The following is a 22,524-nucleotide window of genomic DNA, read 5'->3' as shown; positions in this document are numbered from 1 at the left end:
AAGACATGTTTCCATCCCCACCCTTGTCTGCTTTCCGGAGAGACCACTCTCTCTGTGACTCCCTTGTTCACTCCACACTGCCCTCCAACCCCACCACACCCGGCACCTTCCCCTGCAGCCACAGGAAATGCTACACTTGCCCCCACACCTCCTTCCTCACCCCTATCCCAGGCCCCAAAATGACTTTCCATATTAGGCAGAGGTTCACCTGCACATATGCCAATGTGGTATACTGTATCCATCGTACCCAGTGTGGCTTCCTCTACATTGGGGAAACCAAGCGGAGGCTTGGAGACCGCTTTGCAGAACACCTCCGCTCGGTTCGCAATAAACTGCATCTCCCAGTCGCAAACCATTTCCACTCCCCCTCCCATTCTTTAGATGACATGTCCACCACGGGTCTCCTGCAGTGCCAAAATGGTGCCACCCGAAGTTTGCAGGAACAGCAACTCATATTCCGCTTGGGAGCCCTGCAGCCCAATGGTATCAATGTGGACTTCACAAGCTTCAAAATCTCCCCTTCCCCCACCGCATCCCAAAACCAGCCCAGTTTGTCCCCTCCCCCCACTGCACCATACAACCAGCCCAGCTCTTCCCCTCCACCCACTGCATCCCAAAACCAGTCCAACCTGTCTCTGCCTCCCAACCTGTTCTTCCTCTCACCCATCCCTTCCTCCCACCCCAAGCCGCACCTCCATCTCCTACCTACTAACCTCATCCCACCTCATTGACCTGTCCGTCTTCCCTGGACTGACCCAGCCCCTCCCTACCTCCCCACCTATACTCTCCTCACCACCTATCTTCTTTTCTCTCCATCTTCGGTCCGCCTCCCCCTCTCTCCCCATTTATTCCAGAACCCTCTCCCCATCCCCCTCTCTGATGAAGGGTCTAGGCCCGAAACGTCAGCTTTTGTGCTCCTGAGATGCTGCTGGGCCTGCTGTGTTCATCCAGCCTCACATTTTATTATCTTTTTAAATTTCCTTTTATTTGAACTTAAGTAGAAGGTAATGTTTTATACCAAGCAACCTATGTAAAGAAATGGCTGGAGTTTTAAGAAGTATGTTTGCTGTGCACATTGTGAGTTGTATACACTGCTGGAACAGAGAGAGCTAAAGCAGACAGAATGGAGTCTATGGGTTCTGAACTAATGAACAACTGTTTGACAACAAAGTTTTGATTGGCTCCTGACCAGGTGACTATGTCTTGTGTGGGATCAGTGCAGCAAGAGAGACGTTGAGCCTGCAAATGAAAGTATATAAAAAACTCTTCCCCAATTAGAAGACTAACAGAACACTTGGACTTAGTAGAAATACATGAAGCCAATTACACTGAGAAGTGAGACATTAGAATCAGTTCTACTTGAGTTCCAGTTAAAGCTGTTTGAACATGGAGAAAGAACAAAGAAGCTAGAGATGAAATTCCAAGGACAGTTCAAGGCAAGAAACAGATACAAAAAAGGAAAAGGAGTTGGGATTGAAAAGAATAGAAATGGAAATGTGAAAACTAGAATTAGAGAATTGAGAGAAAGAGAAAGAAAGTTTACTTCAAAATGATATAGCTGACAAAAATGACTTCAGAAGGCAAAGAAGGCTCAGATAGTGAAAATTCTAGTCATGATCTAGTGTTCAGTAAACAAAAGTTTAAGTTGATATAGCCCATAACAAAGTTTGAGGTAAAGGCCATGAAGGCTTTGAAAACCTGATGAGGCAAATGACTTGACCAGAGGAGAACTGGATATTGCTTATGCAGAGCAAGTTGAGAGGCAAATCATGTGAAATTTATGCTTCACTGTCAGAGTGATTTCTATGGATTATGATCATGTCAAGAAAACAATACTGGGTGCTTAAAGGTTAGTCCCTGAATCATACAGACAAAAGTTTTGAAATTTAGGGAGAATCTATATTGAAGGTTACACAAAGTAATTTTGACACTTGGGTATAAGTATCAGGAGTTGAAATCACGTGTGAAGCTTTCAGAAAGATCCTTCTCATGGAAGGATTTAAAAACTCTCTGTCTGTTGTGATAATAAGCCATGTGAAGACTGAAGGATTGCCAGTGCTAGACTGGCAGCAGCAATAAGCATAACATTTGAAGTCTGATTAATGCTTTTAACCTGAGTTTGTCAGTCTGATAATTTGTTGAGACTTTGGATGGTTTGACAAAATCTTTTCACATTTGATATGACTATGGGAATAGTGGAAATTTACGTCCAGGACACAACCTCAGTGAACTGTGACACTGTACAAAATGGATATAAAATCATTCCATAAAAATGACCAGTTTGTTGTAACTGAGATAGTTAGAAAATATAGCACGATGTATTCAATTGATACAAGTTCCAAAGAAGATAAAAGAATTATGTAGTCACAAAATTAATTGCAGAAGTATGACATAATTTTGGTACTCAAAGCAAAGGATATATGACTTTGCCATGTAGTTTAAATGGAAGTGAATACTTCACTTTAAGATGCTACAAGTTAAACTAAACTAACATGAGACTTGAAGTCTCACAGCTATTTTACTTCCCTTGATTGGGCTTTGAGTACAAATTAAGGAGTCTCTTGTGGCGCAGTAGTAGTGGTCTCTACCTCTATGCCAGAAGTCCCATGTTCAAGTGCCACCTGTTCCAGAAATGTACAATAACAGCTCTGACTAGGTTGATGAAAAATATCTTGAGTGCCAGATAACGCCAGAAAGTGGTGAGCCTGTGGAACTCTTTATCACAATAGCAATTAAGGATAAAACATTGAATGTTTTCAAGAGGACTTAGATTTAGTTCTTGGACCTAAATGTATCAAAGGGAAAGTGGGAACAGGATTCTGAGTTGGATAATTAGCCATGATCATACTGAATGGGGGACCATGCTCGAAGGGCCAAATGGCCTACTTTTACTCCTGTTGCTATGTTTCTGTAAATTGCTAATAAATGCATGATCATCCCAAACTGGATCCAGTCAACCTTAACGACTTCATAGTATTTGTTTCAGCCATTAAATAATAAGGATGTAGCTTGCAGTGGCATGAAGATATGTGGAGTGTTGTTTTCTGTCTCACAGTTAGAGACATGCTAGTGATATTATCACTGTATTAGAGCATGTGAGCTGATGGTATAAAGATCACACACTCCATCTTACCTTGGGTCATCTGAAGCTTGGTACTCATTGTAAACAAAAAACATAGTATTAGTACAAGCACTTTGAGGTTTGTGTGTTTGATGTTTATACATAATGGTCAGCTGTAATAAATAAGCTGTAGAATTTTTTTAACCACATTACCTACGTCTAGTTCTCATGCTCAGAAAGGTAGTATATAAATTTTCTGCAGTTACATAGCACCTTAGTCAATGCATACACATGTCATGGTGTGTCTCACTTGTTAGTTAAATATGCAAAGAATCAGACACGTGTTATACTAATGCCCTGCACAGAGTATGATTAAACAGGAAAATAATAGATTAATGGGTTGATAAATTCTGATTATTTGATCATTATATGTAACTAATTGCTAATTAATTGTTGAAAAATATAATCAATCCTGTAGAGACAAGGAAAGCAATGATCTTTCTATTGACCTATTGGGAACTTTATTGTACACTTCCTCATTCTAAAAACGTGATCAATTTTCAGTTTCTTATCACTGAGCCTTTATTTCTTTGCTGCCTCTGTATTTTTTATTTGATAATAAATATGGACGATAAATCTCTGCTTAATATTTTTTGATGTTGGTACGTATTAAAAGTATTGAAATAAATCTGAATTCTTTCATTGCATTTCTGGCAAACTAGATCTTTTCAACCCCTGACCTATTCTTGGCAGTGTTGACTATCACAGTTTTGCATTCAGCCTTGAGCCTGAAAGCAATGTTTAGAAACTGTTTAGCCTGACTGTATCAGGATAAGCTTTCACATTACTAAGCCAGAGCAAGCAGCAGGAAGCAATAATCCAGCAGAGACGGTCATTGTTTCTACAGTGTGTGGGGATTGTGTCCACTTTGTAAACATTTGCTGAAATGAGGGAAAGTAAATATTGGTAAGAATTATTTCAGTTAGTTTTAGTTTTTATATATCTGCTTTTCTTTTGATGTACTGGCTAAGAGCTATTGCTGTATTGTCTACTGTACTGACAGGAACAAACAGATTGAGTGATGTGTTTTATAACAGCTGGGTACTTTTTAAAGGAGAGTTGTTTTTCTACTCCAGTAATTTTGTGATATGTAATGTGGGTGAATTTGTTAAGGGCAGTAGACAGAAAAACCTCTGGGATGCATTGAAGCTGTAAATGGATCAAAGTGAGCTTTTCATGGATGGAATTAGAACGGCTCTCATGCACCAAGCTAGCCTTGTTCCTGTGCACTGGATCGGAATGGCTCTCATGCACCAAGCTAGCCTTATTCCTGTGCACTGGATCGGAATGGCTCTCATGCACTGGATTAGCCTTGTTCCCGTGCACTGGATCGGAATGGCGCTCGTGCACCGGGTTAGCCTTGTTCCTGTGCACTGGATCGGAATGGCGCTCGTGCACCGGGTTAGCCTTGTTTCCGTGCACTGGATCGGAATGGCGCTCGTGCACCGGGTTAGCCTTGTTCCCGTGCACTGGATCGGAATGGCGCTCGTGCACCGGGTTAGCCTTGTTCCTGTGCACTGGATCGGAACGGCTCTCGTGCACCGGGTTAGCCTTGTTCCCGTGCACTGGATCGGAATGGCGCTCGTGCACCGGGTTAGCCTTGTTCCTGTGCACTGGATCGGAACGGCTCTCGTGCACTGGGTATGAATTTTCTAGCAGACTCTGGAAAGTTTTTCTTTTTGGAAAGTGCTCTAGTCCATAAAATTGTTGTAGGTGTGGACTTATTTGGATGACTTCTGTCTTTGTGAGATGGAGCTTTTACTTTTTCATAAAACACAAATGTCTATTCATTCATGGGGAGCGTTGAGATTGAAATAGTTACTCCTGTTGACTATAAAATGAGTGACAGTGGATCAACTTTGCCAAATAACATTTCTTTTGAAATTCCTTTTCAAAGGGCATTTGATCTTAAACACCCCTTTCATAACATCACAGAAATTATTCACATTAAAATCATAGTCAAGTTGATCTCTCGTGGTTATTGCATTTTACTGTATTATACTTAAGAATATTGCATAATCCTGCTTAGTTCTCAATGTAGTCCCTCAAACCTCTTTCACCATTCAATACACTTATGGCTGATCTAGTTTTAGTCTCAACTCCATTTTCCTGCTGCTTTCCATTACTCTTCAACCATTACTAATCAAAATGTTGCTCTCCTCCTTAAATTTACGCAGTGTCCTGACATGTACCACACTTTGAAGTAGTGATCCCACAGACTTGTGACCTTTCAATAGAAGTAATTCCTCCTCATCTCTGTTTTAAATTTGACAGCCGTTTTTTTAAGTCTATAACCTCTTGTTCTAGATTGGCCCCAAGGGGACACATCAACTTTACATCTCCTTTGTCAATCCTATTTAATATTACGCATGCCTATTTATCACAAGTGAAAGCTGTTTCCATTGTAAATTCTCTGTTCCAGATGTGTGGCCAAGTTGCTGTCGTTGAATGAGAAAGATAAGAAGTTGCACAATCTAAGTCACAAAACTAGGGTCAGCCATTTTGTGAATTTGCTGTCGTAATGGATACAGCCATTTAGTTATTGCATAACTGGGTTGAATGTGCCTTTATCTCTCGAGAAAGATGCATCATTGTATTGTAAAATAACTTCAAAGTGACTAAATTGAATGAAAGAGCAGCTTCTATTTTCAGACCATGTTCAAAACTGAAGCAGGGTTGCTGCGAGTTACTTATTGACTTGATAGTGCAGCCACATTTGAGTAAATTTACATTTCCAATACAAGGAAACAAAGCAGAAGACATAACTCAAACGCATATGTATAGCGTTAGGGGTAAAGTGTTAGCATGGGTTGAGGATTGGTTGACGAATAGGAAGCAAAGAGTGGGGATAAATGAGTGCTATTCTGGCTGGCAATCAGTGACTAGTGGTGTGCCTCAAGGATCGGTGTTGAGACCACAACTATTTACAATTTATATAGATGATTTGGAGTTGGAGACCATGTGAAGGGTGTCAAAGTTTGCAGATGACACCAAGATGAGTGGCAGACCAAAGTGTGCAGAGGACTGTGAAACTTTGCAGAGGAACATAGATACATTGAGTGAGTGGGAAAAGGTCTGGCAGATGGAATACAATGTAAATAAATGTGAAGTCATAATATTTGGTAGGAGTAATAGTAAAAGGGATTATTACTTGAGTGGTTGCATGCTGCTGTGCAGATGGACCTTATCTTATGCAGCAGCCTCTTGTGCGGCACCTTGTTAAAAGCCTTTTGGAAATCTAGGTACACTACATCCACTGGGTCCCCATTGTCCACCACTGTCCATTTGAAGGTTGTGACTAGAAAGCTGCTTGATTGTACATTCATTAACTTCAAGAAATGCTGGTGCTGGTTCTCCCCTCTGTCATTGTTAGTACAATACTTATTTGGAAGTATTTTGGAGCCAATAGAATTCTAATCCTCTGAATGCTAATTGAGATTATGATCCGAAGGACTGACGAAGAAATGGATAACCTGTACATTTCTGACTCAAAAGCATTTATTCCTGATGGTAACATCACATGGCGTCCTAACTCCAAACTTTCCATTAACCCAATCTCACCAGTGGGTCACCTGACATGTTCATCCTCTTGATGTGTCACTATCCCACCCAATCAGGAAGGGAGTAGACTTTTCAATACCCGAATGGATGGTTCTTGTCAACTGTCATTTTTCCCTCTCCAAATTATTTTTATAACCAAAAAGTTCAAAGACTATGGGCAGCTCGGTGGCTCAGTGATTAGCACTACTGCCTCACAGCACCAGGGCCGCAGATTTGATTCCACCCTCAGGCATCTGTCTGTGTGGAGTTTGCACATTGTCCCCACGTCTGCATGAGTTTCCTCTGGGTGCTCGAGTTTCCTCCCACAATATAAAGATGTGCAGGTTGGATGGATTGGCCATTCTTAATTGCCCATGGAGCCCAGGGGTGTGCCGCCTAGGTTGATTAGCCATAGAAAATGCAGAGTTACAGAGATAGGGTGGGTGTGGGTAGGACGATTTTCAGAGGGTCAGCACAGACCCAATGGGCTGAATGGCCTCCTCTGTGCTTTGGGGAATCTATTAAATAAAATAAAAATGCACCAGTTTTTGTTGGTTCATGGTTGTTCTCCTGTGTTATACACAGTAGTGACCTCTACTCAGTCACTAATTTCTATAGACTTCATGCCAATCCCAGAGGGTTGACAACTCTGCTCATGGAATGTAATGAAAGAGGGATGTTGATTTATAACCTTCAATTTAAAGTGCCATTTTAACTAAATTTCTAGCTCTATGGTTTAATGGGCAATCCTGACAAAAAACTTTGGCACTCTTCCAAAATTTAGTGATGTGTAACAGCCGAACGTTTTCAGCCACATGAAAAAAACGTCTGAGTCCCACTTTATGGGAAAAATAAGATTTTAGTTGCCTTAGTCATGAAAAATGCTTTAACAGAAGTATCTTCTATGACTTTCATGTATTTTTTTGAAAAATATTCTCAGGATAGCTTTAACTGAGAGATAGATTGGATTATTTTGTACTCTTTCGTGTTGTGTAAATGTGCAGACATGTCACCTGAGCTCATTGAATGTTCCAGAGCAAGGTAATTCATCAATGAGAAAATTGAAATGAGATTAGTGAGAACCACAGTAAATGGATTGTTTTCTTGTTGTGAATATATAGGTCTCAAATATGAGATCAGCATGCCATTTATTCATTTTCTTGATCATTTCTTTTCCAGCCCGACATTGCTCGGTCTAATTTTGGGGATTTAGGAGGTCAAATGGACCAAGTGCCAGGTGGAGGACATTTAGGTCATAATGATCATAATATCATGAGGGAAACCGAAGTGAAATTTTGACAGCAACAAATTGCTTGGGGTGATGAATTTGGTGTGACCAGGGCACAAACCCCAGAAAAGGAAAAGGTTGCACAGAAAGACTTAAACTCCTTGGATTATGAAATAGATAGAGAGTAAGATGAAAGAGAAAAAGGATGCAAACAACAGGTTGATATTTCAAGTGACAACCAGATTGTAAAAAGAAAATTTGGAGGGAAGACAAATAAGAAAATAAGCAAGTCAAAGACAGAGTATGAGAAAAGAATGTCAGCAAATATAAAGTTTTTAATATGACAGTCTTCCATAAGCATATAAATAGTAAAAGTGTGGTTAAAGAATTAAGTAACAAATTAGGACCAATGTGGTAATGTACACATGTATGGCTGAAGTGCCAAATTTACATCTGCCATTAGCAATGGTGAAGGTCTCATCAGACTTACATTAAATAAGGAAGTCATTGAAATATTGCATGGGCTATAATTGATGAAGAGGAGATATTAGAAAGTTTGGCAAAATGATAAGTCACTTGGATGGGATACATCCAAGGATGCTGAGGGGTGTAAGGGTGGAAACTCAAGAGATATTGGCTGTAATCTTGAATCAATCTTTCTTAGATATGAACTATTATCAGAGGACCGGGGAATTTAAAATTTTACACCCCTATTCAAAATAATGATATATAATACATTGGCAATCACTGTAAGTCACTTCACAGAAGAGTAGATTAACTAAAAAAAAACCCTGAAGAGATTTGTTAAAAATGATGTTTAAGTTTGAAGGAAATAGAAGGTGGTGGTGATTTTGATTTTAGATTGGTGAAAGGTATACAGTGGAGTTCCCCAGCAGCCAATTCCAACTTCACTGTATTCCCTGACCTATCTGAATAACTTGGACTTGCGTGCACAAATTCCAATTTTAAAAGTTACAAATGACAGAAGCCTTGGAAGCGTAATGAACTGAGGGGACCTTAGTGATAGACTTCAGAAGGACATAAAATAAATAGGTGGAATGGGTGGTCAAGTGGCAGATGGAATTTAATGAAAAGAAGTGTGAAGTGACAGATTCTGAAATGGAGAACAAGGAAGGGCAATATAATCGAAAGCATATCATTTTAATGTTAGCTCAGGACAAAGACTTTAGGGTAAATGCGCACAAATGATCAAAGGTGGCAAGGCAGGTTGAGGAAGTGGTGAGAGAGACTTATAGACTCCTGTCTTTTATAAATAGGGGCATTGAACATAAGACCAAAAGTATTTTGGCAAACCTTTGGAAAACACTGATTCAGCTCATAACACAGTGTGGAACTGGAGGAACACAGTAGGCCAGGCAGCTTCAGAGGAGCAGGAAAGCTGACTTTTCGGGTCCTCTGATGCTGCCTGGCCTGGTGTGTTCCTCCAGCTTCACACTGTGTTATCTCAGACTCCAGCATCGGCAGTTCTTTCTATCACTGATTCAGCTCAACTGGGAAACTGTGTTGAGTTCCGAGCACCATACTTTAGGAAAATATAACGCCAGCAAAGACGATGCAGAGAGGATTAGAAGAATGAGGGACAGTAGTTACATGAATAGATAGGAATGGTGGATTTATTCTCTTGCAAGTAAAACAGGTTGAGGGGCAATTTGATAGAGGAATTCAAAATCATGAGAACGATGAGTAGAGTAGATCTGTGGAAGCTGCTCCCATTTAACAGAAGTACCAAGAATCAGAGGACACTAATATAAGGCGATTGGTAAAAGAATGAATGGTGACGTGAAGGAAAGCTTGTCTACACATGTGGTCAGGACCTGGAATACACTGCCTGAGATTGTGGTGCCAGCTGATTCAGTTGTTACTTTCAAATGAAATTCTCATAAACCTGAAGAGAACAAATTGCAGGGCTATGGGAAAGTTGCAAGACAGTGGGATTAGCTCAGTTGCTTCTTCAGAGAGCAGGCACACACATAAAGGGCCAAATGAACTATCTCTTTGTTTTTCTGCATAAGTGAATGTTCTGATGTACTAGACATGCACTGAGCTACCAGGCCATCCAATTTGCAGTCTCCAGGCCAAATGAGGCCATCTTTGAAATCTTATTCACTCTACTGAATTTTCACAAATCACAGTTTACGCAGCCACTGCTGCAACATAAAACAATTTGATTCCATTCACACCCAGCAATGAATCACACGAGTGAGATAAGTGCTATTAAAGGAAAAATCTCTGCAAATTTATCAACAGAACAACTGACTTGGTGGAAAATAAAAATTATCACTCGATACACAGACCTGACAATTTTTCACTGCCAGAAGGATCTCAGTTCTGTCTAGACTTTTGACGGTCTAATCATCGTGGTTTGAGCTTAAAAATCCTCAGGACTGAATCATGAAGAAGAGGGAAAGTTTTCCAGTGCAATTTCAGGGCCTCACTGGCATGTCTCACTACGCATAGCCAGCGAACTGCAGGCTCAACAGGGATAGCCACTACTTTGGAAATAGGAGATTTGGACACAAAGTTGCAGTGATTCTGTCCTTGTACTAGAAATAGACAGTGCCTTCCATTATCATAAAGCTATTTACAGAATCAGGATCAGAAAATAAAGATAAAGCTCGAGGTTTGTTTAATGTGAGAACTATCCCAACATGTATTGTAGCAGAAGATAGGGAGATGCTAAAAGATTCTTATAATATTTCTGCATTCCACTGTTTTGAATGAGTTTTTTTTTACCCTACGCCACAGTGATTCTTTGCAGTATGTAACTGAACCAGTAACAGTTGGAGGCAGCAGTGTCAACAGGCACAATCTTACATAGTCATATCTGCTTGGGAAGGCAATTAATTAGGTAAGGAGGGCAATGAGTAGGGAGTCACTTCACTGCTTTCAACTCAATTGAATCCATAGTGGACGGAACATGCATGGCCTTCCTGAACTGCGGTCACCTGAGGCTCTTGAATGTTCAGTTAGTGCCCATGTAAGAGCCTTATCCTGTCCCTATTGGTACTAAACCTGCATCGGGCAGGTTTCACTATAGGCAGAGCGTAGCAAGGAAATGTTGGCATGTTCGTTCAATGCCTGCCAAAGGGATCAGACAGCAGGAAGGGAGGGAGGTGGGTGAAAGGGTTGCCAAGAGCTACCCACCTGCCCTTTACTGCTTACTCCCAACCCCCATGCCTCTCCTTCTTGCCATCTCTCATGTGTGCCTGGTTGCTTCGCTTTTCCGGGACCCAGGATAGGGGTAGTACCAGGAGCAGCCGACACCCTGGTGGAGCTACTGTGTACCAAAGAACTAGTGGCCTCTGCTTGGCTGCCAGTGCTTTTCATCTGGGACTTGTGCACTCAGGTAAAGCCCTCCCTGCTGTCCTGATTAGTGCTTGAGTGACAAGGCGAGGCCAGGATTTCTCAAAAAGAGATGTCAGGTTCTCACCAGCTCTCCTCATTTTGAGCCCCATCATCGCTATAAGATGTTGCCCATAAAGTCTTCCTTCAGTTAGTGACATTTGTGAAGCTGCAAATCGTTCAGCAACGCCAAAGAGAAATGCAATCAGTGGCTTTATATCACACCATATCTACACTTCTGTCTTTGTTTTTTAAGGATACCTTGTGTCTAGTGGAAATGATATGACTCAAGAAATCCAACATAGATTGGGCATGAAACTAAAACAGAAGTTGCTGGAAAAGCTCAGCAGGTCTAGCAGCATCTATGAAGAGAAATGAGTTAACGTTTCGGGTCTGATGAACGCTCCTCAGAACAGGAGTTCTGAGAAAGGGTCACTCTATCTGAAACATTAACTCTGTTTTTCTCTTCAAAGATGCTGCCAGACCTGCTTAGCTTTACCAGTAACTTCTGTTTTGGTTTATGATTTACAGCATCTGCAGTTCTTTTGTGTTTTTAGTCATTGGACATGACTCGTAGAGCTTAATTATGATCCTGTCTGCTTCAAAAGGTGTTTAATCATACACAACCCATATCCGTAGCTCACTGTTCTCTGATTCAAAACATTGGAGGTACATTGTGCATTTTTATAATGATATTTATATGCATATAAACATGCACAAGGAACTTATGCATATTTATGTCTGAAACCGGCTGTTAACACAAACTGCTGAGGAAAGTCAGATTTAAGCTGGTGTTTCATTTACAAGAAGAGTGTATTTATATTTAAAATGCCTCTGGTACAGCCTCAAGATGTCCTATGGTGCTCTGTCATCAATAACATACTTTTGAACTATAATCACAGCTGTGATGTAGGAAATGTGGCAGTCAATTTGTACAGAATCTCAGCCCAGTAATGAGATGAGTGGTCCCATTGGTTGTTTTTGTAAATGGTTGCGAGATGAGCTTTATTCTTAATATTGGGAAAAGTCCCCTTATTTTCTTGAATTACTACATGGATTCCTACACCCAAATGAAAGGTCAGTTGGGACCCTTAGTTTAATCTGAAACTGAGCACCTCCAAAAGTGCAGCACTTCCTGAGTACTGCACTGCTGAGCCTCCATGATTATAATTAGATTTTTGTAACAGCTCACCAGAAATATATGCTGAATATACATTCAGTCAGAAACATATTTCAGTTTAGTTTCACAATTTTTGGGATTAAAAGTTTTCCGAGTGACCTGTTTTGTTTTGAAACTGAAATGCCCATTAAGATCCCGGAAACTAAAAATAGAGCTAAGCAGATTAACAGTTTGACTGCATCATCAAAAATCTACTATGCCAAATCACCTTAGAAGGATTTCAAGCCAGAGTAAAATGCATAGTAATTCTTGATATACTTTAGCTATCTTTAGCTCAGTGACAACACTAACCAAAACTCAAGTCTAGAGACTTCAGTACACATTTTCAGTTGGTACTTTGTACAGATGGTATACTGTATGTTAAATGTAGCAGCAGGAGCTCTCCCACTGTTCTGATAATTTATTATTCTTCAGTTGACGTTATGTTTGGTGATTATGTTTTGATTTTATTGAACTTATTTGTGTGCAAACTGGCTGCTGTATTTCCTCTATTACAAAGTGACTACAGTTCAAAATTTGTCTCTGAAGATCTTCCATCCCGACACCATAAAAGACAGTATATAAATAAAAGTTCCTGCTTAACTTAGAGAGTTAAACATTTTCCAACAAGCACTGTATAAGACAGCCAAGAGAACTTCACACAATAAGAAAGCTGGTGAAAGGTTTCATACTTTATGTTGCTAAAATGTTGACACAAACTGGGATCTAGTCAAGAAGCGGAAGATCTCTGCCACAGCTCTCCCGACTAAACCCACAGATGATGACATCAACACATTCCAGGGCGAGGCATGTATCTACGTTTGTGAAAAACAAACTTTATTTTAAGACATTGAAACAATCATAGAAAATAATTAGAAGCAAATAACCTTCTAACTAAATCTGTGGCATATGGTGTTTGGCTCGTGTACAACATACGAGATATTCCACTTTTTTTTAACAATATCATAGTTCTTAAATGTCTTCTACTATTAAATTAACAAATATTCTTAATTAAATCAGCTTTCAGAATAATATTCTTTGAGACTATGCTCAAACCAGGAATTATCAGCTACTATGCAATAGGAAAATATTGTGCATGCTGGAAATCTAATATAAAAATAGCAAATGCAGTTCAGGCAACATTTGAACTTACTAAACAGCCAACATTTTGGCCAATGGCTAACTCTGTTTCTCTCTGCAGATACTGGACGAACTACTTTGTAACATTGATAACAGTAATCTTAGTGTACTGTTATCCTGAAAGTGCCTCATTAGTTCTTTAAATTTTGATCAAAACGTATACAAAAAGACTTGCATTTCACAATGAACAAATTTATTAGCTTAGTCTACTTAATATGTTGGAGACATAGGTAAACTAACAAGTGATTCTATTAGCTTAAACTACATATTGTACGTTTATGCACAAACAAGTGAGTCTCACACTGAACAAAGAACAGAGGATATTACAGCACAGGAACAGGCCCTTTGGCCCTCCACGCCTGCGCCAATTGAGATCCTCTGTCTAAACCTGTCATCTATTTTCTAAGGGTCTGTATCCCTTTGCTCCCTGCCCATCCATGTACCTGTCCTGATATGTCTTAAAAGACTCTATTGTGTCTGTGTCTACCGCCCTCGCGTTCCACGCACCCACCATCCTCTGCGTAAAGAACTTTCCACGCATATCTCCCATAAACTTTCCTCCTCTCACTTTGAACTCATGACCCCTAGTAATTGAGTCCCCCACTCTGGGAAAAAGCTTTTTACTATCCACCTTGTCTATACCCCTCATGATTTTGTAGACCTCAATCAGGTCCCCCCTCAATCTCTGTCTTTCCAATGAAAATAATCTTAATCTTCTCAACCTCTCTTCATAACCAGCGCCCTACATACCAGGCAACATCCTGGTGAACCTCCTCTGCACCCTCTCCAAAGCATCCACATCCTTTTGGTAATGTGGCAACTAGAACTGTACACAGTACTCTAAATGTGGCCGAACCGATATCTTATACAACTGTAACATGACCTGCCGACTCTTGTACTCAATACCCCGCCCAATGAAGGAAAGCATGCCGTATGCCTTCTTAACCACCCTATTGACCTGTGTTGCCACCTTCAGGGAACAAGGGACCTGAACACCCAGATCTCTCTGTTCATCAATTTTCCCTAGGACTTTTCCATTTACTGTATAATTCGCCCTTGAATTTGATTGTCCAAAATGCATCACCTCACATTTGCCCGGATTGAATTCCATCTGCCATTTATCTGCCCAACTCTCCAGTCTATCTATATTCTGCTGTAATCTCTGACAGTCCCCTTCACCATCTGCTACTCCACCAATCTTCGTGTCAACTGCAAACTTGCTAATCAGACCACCTATACCTTCCTCCAAATCATTGAACAAGGGGACAACATTAGGAATTCTCCAGTCCTCCGGGATCTCACCCGTGTCTAAGGATGCTGCAAAGGTATCTGTTAAGGCCCCTGGGATAGATCCCATCCGGACGTAGGGACTTGTCCACCTTAATGCATTTTAGGATACCCAACACTTCCTCCCTCCTTATGCCGACTTGACCTAGTGTAATCAAACATCTATCCCTAACCTCAACATCTGTCATGTCCCTCTCCTTGGTGAATACCAATGCAAAGTACTCGTTAAGAATGTCACCCATTTTCTCTGACTCAACGCATAACTCTCCTTCTTTGCCCTTAAGTGGGCCAATCCTTTCTCTAGTTACCCTCTTACTCTTTATATATGAATAAAAGGCTTTGGGATTTTCCTTAACCATGTTTGCTAAACATATCTCATGTCCCCTTTTCGCCCTCTTAACGCCTCATTTCAGATTTGCCCTACGTTCTCAATATTCTTCAAAAGCTTTGTCTGTCTTCAGTCACCTAGACCTTATGCGTGCTTCCCTTTTCCCCTTAGCTAGTCAGACAATTTCACCTGTCATCCATGGTTCCCTAATCTTGCCATTTCTATCCCTCATTTTCACAGGAACATGTCTCTCCTGCATGCTAATCAACCTCTCTTTAAAAGCATCGCACATATCAAATGTGAATTTACCTTCAAACAGTTTCTCCCAATCTACATTCCTCAGATCCTGCCGAATCTTGTTATAGTCGGCCTTCCCCCAGTTTAGTACTCTTCCTTTCAGCCCACTTTCATCTTTTTCCATGAGTTTTGTAAAACTTATGGAATTGTAGTCACTATTTCCAAAGTAGTGCCCTACTGTAATTTCAACCACCTGGCCGGGCTCATTCCCCAACACCAGGTCCAGTATGGCCCCTTCCCGAGTTGGACTACATACATACTGCTCCATCTTGACCCCTAATACAAAGTGAATCCCAGCCAATGTTGGGAAAATTAAAATCTCTCATCACCACCACCCTGTTTCTCCTACACCTTTCCATTATCTGTTCACATATTTGTACCTCTATCTCACACTCGCTGTTGGGAGGCCTGTAGTACAGCCCCAACATTGTTACTGCATCCTTCCTATTTCTGAATTCTGCCCATATTGCCTCACTGCTCGAGTCCTCCATCGTGCCCTCCTTCAGTACAGCTGTGATATCCTCTTTGACCAGTAATGCAACTCCTCCACCCCTTTTACTTCCCTCTCTATCCCGCCTGAAGCATTGATATCCTGGGACGTCTAGTTGCCAATCATGCCCTTCCCTCAACCAAGTCTCAGTAATAGCAATAACATCATACTCCCAGGTACCGATCCAAGCCCTAAGTTCATCTGCTTTGTTTACTACACTTCTTGCATTAAAACAAATGCATCTCAGACCACTTGTTCCTTTGTGTTCATCATCTGCTCCCTGCCTACTCTTCCCTTTAGTCACACTGACTTCAAGCGATGTTGTTCCACTCCACTTGGAATTTATACTGTTCATTCTGTTATCGTGAGTTGTGTCATTTCCAGTTTTGTTCTGTATGGGTTTGTATATGGGGTCCAATTCTATATGTTTGTTGATTGCATTATGGGTTGAGAACCATGCCTCTAGGAATTTCTGTGTGTGGCTGTGTTTGGCTTGGGTTACTCTGGTTGTGTTGTCCCAGTAAAACTAATGGCCCTCATTGTCCAAGTGCACTGATATTAGGGAAAGCTCATTGTGTTGTTTTGCTGCTTGCTGATGTTCATGTATTCTGGTGGCTAGTTTCCTTCCTGTCAGTCTGATATTATGTTTGTGGCAGTCGTTGCGTGGTTTTGTGTAAACCTTGTTGGTTCTGCATGTTGTGGGAATGAGGTATCCTCACAAGGGCTAAAGACCCCATCCCCATAACATGCAGAATCAATGTAGTCTACAAAGTACCATGCAACGACAGCGACAAGCATAATATCAGACAGACAGGAAGAAACTAGCCATCAGAATACATGAACATCAGTTAGCAGCAAAACAACACCATGAGCATTCTCTAATATCAGCACACTTGGACAATGAAAGCCATCAATTTTTTTGGGACAATGTAACCAGAGTAGCCCAAGTCAATCATAGCCACACACGGGAATTCCTAGAGGCAAGGTTTTCAACCCGTAATGTAATCAACAAACATATAGAGTTGGACCCCATATACAAACCCACATAGAACAAAACCAGAAATGACACCATTCACCATAACAGACCAGACAGTATAAATTCTAAGCAGAGTAGAACAACATTGCTTCATCGGAGGCCTCACTGTTGATGTTACCTAGCATGGTGATGAAATGTCTGAGTGAGAACAAGCCAGCTCGGCAAACACTCAACAATCTCATGATAAAACATATTAAGGCACTTTCCAAGAATATTATCAAACCCAATTTGATAACATACCAAGGAGATAATAGGGCAGATGACTAAAAGCTTATTCAAAGTAATTAGTATTTCAAAGCAGGAAAGAGAGGTAAGATATAAACAATTTAGGGAGGGACTTCCAGAGCTTATGCTTACCTTAACAACTGATGCTGCAGTCACTAAAATAGTAGAATAATTTAAATTAAGGATCCTCGTGAGGTCAGAATTGGAGGAGATCTTAGAAGATTTTAGGACTGGTGCTTGTAATGGAGGAATGGCAAATCAATTGACAGATTTGAAAATAAGAATGAGAATTTTAGAATCGCAGCATCGCTGGAGAAGGAGGCTATACATGCCATGGAGCACAAGGATGACAAGGAACAAGATTTATTGCAAGTTAGGATATGGACAGCAAGATGACTTCAAGTTTATAGGAATAGCAAGGTGGGGAATCAACCAGGAAATTATTGGAATTGGCCAGTCATCAAAAGGCTGAACTGTGACAGAGGTAGGCCTATAACTATCTTGTGACTCACTGAATTACGTGCAGCACATCTTTGTATCAGTACTAAATAAAAACCAAAGGAACTGCAGATGCTGTATATCAGAGACAAAAAAACCCAGAAATTGCTGGAAAAGCTCAGCAGATCTGGTAACATCTGTAGAGAGAAGTCTGAGTTAACATTTCAGGTCCAGCGACCCTTCCTCAGAAGGTGTCTCTTTTGATCCATATGAGTAAAATGAAAACTAGAATTCACCAGAATTTTTCAAAACCATTGTGCAACTGCACCGCAAGCAGTGAAAGTACCAGAAACAGCTATAATATCTTCATTATTCAGGGTTTCCACCAAAGTTAATGTTGGAAATCAGGGCAACCACAAACTCTGCTGACAGATAATGGAAGAGTGGTGGTGTTGGGCGTATTACAAGATAAATCCAAAGATTTGGAAATGTTTATTAGATAATTGCAATTTGAATGAAAACTAACTGCGTTTTACTTCCTTAATGTTTTTCTTGTTTCTTTGATGTGTGCAAATTAAGTTTCCTTGCATTGAGGGATGTCGTGGTAGAATAGGACTACTCAGGGTAAAGGTCCTGCATTTATATGTGGCTGTGGTGGAGTATAATGAATCCATTTGCACTTTGAGAAAGAAAAGAATGGTTGCAACTACTGCTCCATTCAGACTGGTCATTTCAAGAACAAATTGGTTCTTGATAAAGAAGCTGGGATTTTTCCAGCAGCTACTTTCCATAGATTTGCATATGAGTGGGTTGGATTCAACAGAGCTCTGTGTCTTCCATCAGGACTTTCTGGATGGTGTTGCCACTTCCGCAGACTTTGTAGTTTCATTGTTTTCCATCGTTAAGCAGCTGGAACATTTCCAGTCCTATTTTGCATTCATTTAGACAGGGGAAGTTTTATGAAAAGCATCTTAGTCAAATAGTAGAGAAAGGAAAGCCTGTGATCCTCTTGACATCATTTGGCCATGAATTATTTGGTTTTGTTCCGCAGTCAGAATTGGATATTTGTTCAGATCTGAATACTTCAGGAATATCCAGTTAGAAAGTAATTATTTATTTGGTTTAAATATTGCTGTTATGTAGTTGAGCACAAGATTTTATGAAACCCAGTACTGTGTTTAGAAGTTAAGGATGACATGAGGATAATATGTAGCTTAAGTTAGAACCTGGTTATCTCTTAAATCCTAGCATTGTTCTAACAGTTTGATCCATTGTTGTCATGAACTGAAGCTGACTGTAGAAGAACATAGTGCTGGATCAGTTATTAAGTTCAAGTCTGAATAAGATACATTTTTATTAAGCAAGGTATTAAGGGATAAGGACCAAAGACAGGTATATGGATATACATCACAGATCAGCCATGTTCTCACAGAATGGTGCAACATGCTTGAGTGGTTGAATGGCCAACTCCCAATACTATGTACTTTGAGACAAAATCTCAGCATTGTTCTCTCGAAACTTTGAAGAAAGATTTTTTAAATTTATTAATAGAATGTGGACATCTGTGACTGGTTCAACATTTATAGCCCATTCTTAATTGCTCAGGGTATAGGTAAAAGTTAGCCACATTGCTCTGGGTCTGAAATCATATGTAGGCCAGACCGGGTAAGGATGGCAGTTTCCTTCCCCAAAGAACATTTGTGAACCAGATGGGTTTTTCCCAGGAATCCACAATGGTCACCATTAGACTTTTAATTCCAGATTTTACTGATCAGATCGTTAGAACCTTACCTCGGTCACTGAATTAATAGGCTAGTAATACTACCACCTGCCTATTGCCTCGTGGGCAATGGGGTTCATCTTCCATTGAATTTACAGAAAGTTCAAGAGAAATAAATCAAAACTTAAACATTTCTATTTTCAAACATTTCCAACATACAATTTAAAATCCTCCACGCACAGGCATTAGTTGGGATGACAATCTCATGCCTACAAAAAGTGAAACTTTACCAAATATCAGCAAGTATTGAGACATGAAATGACTCAGTCCAGTAAGGTCAAACTGTCCGCTGATGGCGTAAACATGTAATGAAAATCTTTACTGATTCTCTTTCTTCTGAAGCTGCCAACCTGCCCATGATAAGGTTCATAAGCATCTCCCAGATCCAAATCCTGTTCTGTTTGGCTTACCTTAAATAGAGAAAGGTGCCAATTTATTTGACAGTGAGGCAAATTGCATCTAGTGTCTTTATAACGGGTCATAAAGTGCAGAAACTTTAAGTGATTTTTCTCATTACTAGGCGGAGTATTGTGTCAGCTGTACATCCAAATGCAGCTGCGATCAGCAAGTTTAGCACAAACTGAGAGCACAGTTACCTGCCTGGCCTGCAAGTCTCTTCCTCACTGGATACTGCACTTATCAACAGAACCAGATCAGTGACTGAAAACATGAGACCTTGAAAAGAATTGTTAACATCCTACATCAGTCCTATAGCATCTTTCACATCTCAGTCTGGGCCCAACAATGCCCCATTTACCGAATAACTCACCACTCAGTGGACATCCTAGAATTCACCAACATTCTTACCCAGCCTGACCTACAGGTATCTCTAGACCCACAGCAATGTGGTTCACTTATTCTCTGGAAGATTGCCCTTGGGACACTGGGGATGGGCAATAAATGCTGAATCAGCCAGCAATGCCCACATCCTGCTAGTAAATTAGTTAAAAAAGACATAAATGGCAAAAATCAATGATCTTTCTTGAGAGTTTCTGCTGACATTTGGAGAACAATGCTGAAATTCTTTCTCATAGTATGAAGAAGCATGGGACATAGGAACAGGAGTAGGCCATTCAGCCCCCTGAGCCTGTTCTGCCATTCAGTGAGATCATGGCTGATCTGTGGTCTGACTCTATCTTCTATGCCACAATGTGTGCCTGGAAAAGCACCATCATTTTGGAGCTGTCCTGCAGCATTCCTGACAATTTGCCACAGCCAAGCTAGATGGGTGAAATTGGGGTTCAGAACCTGGACAAGCAGGATGTCTTCTACCCCCCCAGGACCAGCAGTGGAAAACACAACATCAGGCCATGCCAGAGATAATGGGAACTGCAGATGCTGGAGAATCCGAGATAACAAAGTGTGGAGCTGGATGAACATAGCAGGCCAAGCAGCATCTCAGGAGCACAAAAGCTGACGTTTCGGGCCTAGACCCTTTTCAGGCCGAAACATCAGCTTTTGTGCTCCTAAGATGCTGCTTGGCCTGCTGTGTTCATCCAGCTTCACACTTTGTTATAGGCCATGCCAGCCTGTTCTGAAGGTATCATCAGGGTCAGTGCAGTTTCAGCTATCACTACCTGGGTCAGTTTAGTGTCACTCACCTGGAGTAGGGTACCTCAACGTATAAAGATGGCCAATGACCTTCTCCATCATGCCAGCATAAATGCAATCATGTTCACTCCAATACCTCACACTCACTCTGTCTCTGCTACTGGACCCATCTCCTACCAAGGCTCATGACTTACCGCTGATGCTATTACCCACAACATCTTTGAGGAGATCAAAGATTGGCCTGAAATTGCACACCATTCATATTAATTGAGGAGTTGACAGTAATGTCTGCATTGGTGAAATGTTCATTTGAAGAATGGAATATTCAGGAGAACAATGGCAAAGTGTTGAGAGTGATTGGAATAACACTGAGAAAGGGAAACACTCATGCCTCCCTGACTCCATGCAACAATATTTGGAAATGACTTAATTCTTTTTAAAAAAAGACAACTTTGGATAACCTTCCAGAGAATGCATTGGAATTCTAAGAGTTTGACAAAGAGAGGCTAAAACCAGAGTTACACATTTCTATATTTATGGGGCCAATTGCCTGTTTCATCGACAGGAACATTTCTTGGATTTGTTTTGGGTGTAGCCCATTGGTTCTACAAGTTGGCCTTCCCTGCTCTCCTTTATAATGCCTCATGTGCTTTAAAGTAACTAAGAAAGACTAGTATTAAGCCTGAGAGCCAAGATCTTACAGCTTCTGAGTTGCTAATTACTTTTACCCTTTTAATGGAATAAGAAGTTGAAAATGTTGCTGTTTGAGTTTGCTTTTTTAAGCATCAGACTTTAGCATGTTTTCACAATGTCCTCTAATACCTGGCCATATGATCAATGCCCAGGCTGCCTGTTTAGATAACAGTTTAAAGAGATGTGAGATTCTCTTACTCAGTCAGTGCCCCCACAAATCAGGTTAACTTGTCATTAATTATTTGCTTTTTATGGATCCTTACTGCACACAATTGGCTGTCCTTGGTATCTACATTTAAGTAGTAAGTAATTAGATGTAAAGAGGTTTCAGGTGTCCTGCAGATTTGTTGAGCCAAATAAAGGCAAGCATTTTTCATTTTTGCTCACGAACATGGGCACATATCCTGTGAAAAAAAGTACTGAGGACTGTGCAAATAATGACAGTGCAGAGTACAAGTTATTTTGCTTTCACAGCTTTCAAGCATAATGCACAAAGCTGAATAGATCTTCTGATGAATGGCTTGTGGAAATTGAGGCCAGCAATTGCTGACTGGAATATTACTTCTTTGTTGTGGATATTGATTGCCAACAAGAAAACCCATGAAGAAGGATGATTATTTACTAATAGATGGCAGGTGAATTTCCTCAGCGATCCTCTGTTCTGCTGCAGAAATTCAAGGGAAAAATCATCCTCACATGCAACAATTCCTGCTAAAATTGCACTAGTGGAAAAGGAGAAACCCTGAAGAAAGTCTGAGAAATTATATAAATAAGAAAGCACATAATTTATCACCAATATTGTGTTTACCCCTATTGCACTGTTGGAACTTCTTCCATCTTGATTTCAA

At 40.6% G+C, this 22,524-nt stretch overlaps 1 protein-coding gene across 5 annotated transcripts in view; it reads left to right on the top strand.

Moving 5' to 3' along the window:
* tub (TUB bipartite transcription factor) overlaps positions 1-22,524 on the top strand; it is a 358,157-nt gene that overhangs the window by 141,597 nt on the left and 194,036 nt on the right. The window contains exon 1 of one of the 5 annotated variants that reach the window (XM_048546124.2): positions 3,895-4,027. The exons of 1 other annotated variant lie outside the window; for it this stretch is intronic. In XM_048546124.2, coding sequence (XP_048402081.1) covers positions 4,008-4,027 — 20 coding nt within the window. In that variant the 5' untranslated portion in view covers positions 3,895-4,007. Of the gene's footprint in view, positions 1-3,894; positions 4,028-22,524 lie in introns of those variants that run through there. 3 more of the 5 variants (XM_048546125.2, XM_048546130.2, XM_048546126.2) reach the window with 3 other exon arrangements.

This window comes from Stegostoma tigrinum, chromosome 17, assembly GCF_030684315.1.
Source record: "Stegostoma tigrinum isolate sSteTig4 chromosome 17, sSteTig4.hap1, whole genome shotgun sequence".
Classification (NCBI taxonomy): domain Eukaryota; kingdom Metazoa; phylum Chordata; class Chondrichthyes; order Orectolobiformes; family Stegostomatidae; genus Stegostoma; species Stegostoma tigrinum.
Note: the sequence above shows the minus strand (reverse complement) of the source record. Positions and strands in the feature narration are given on the sequence as shown.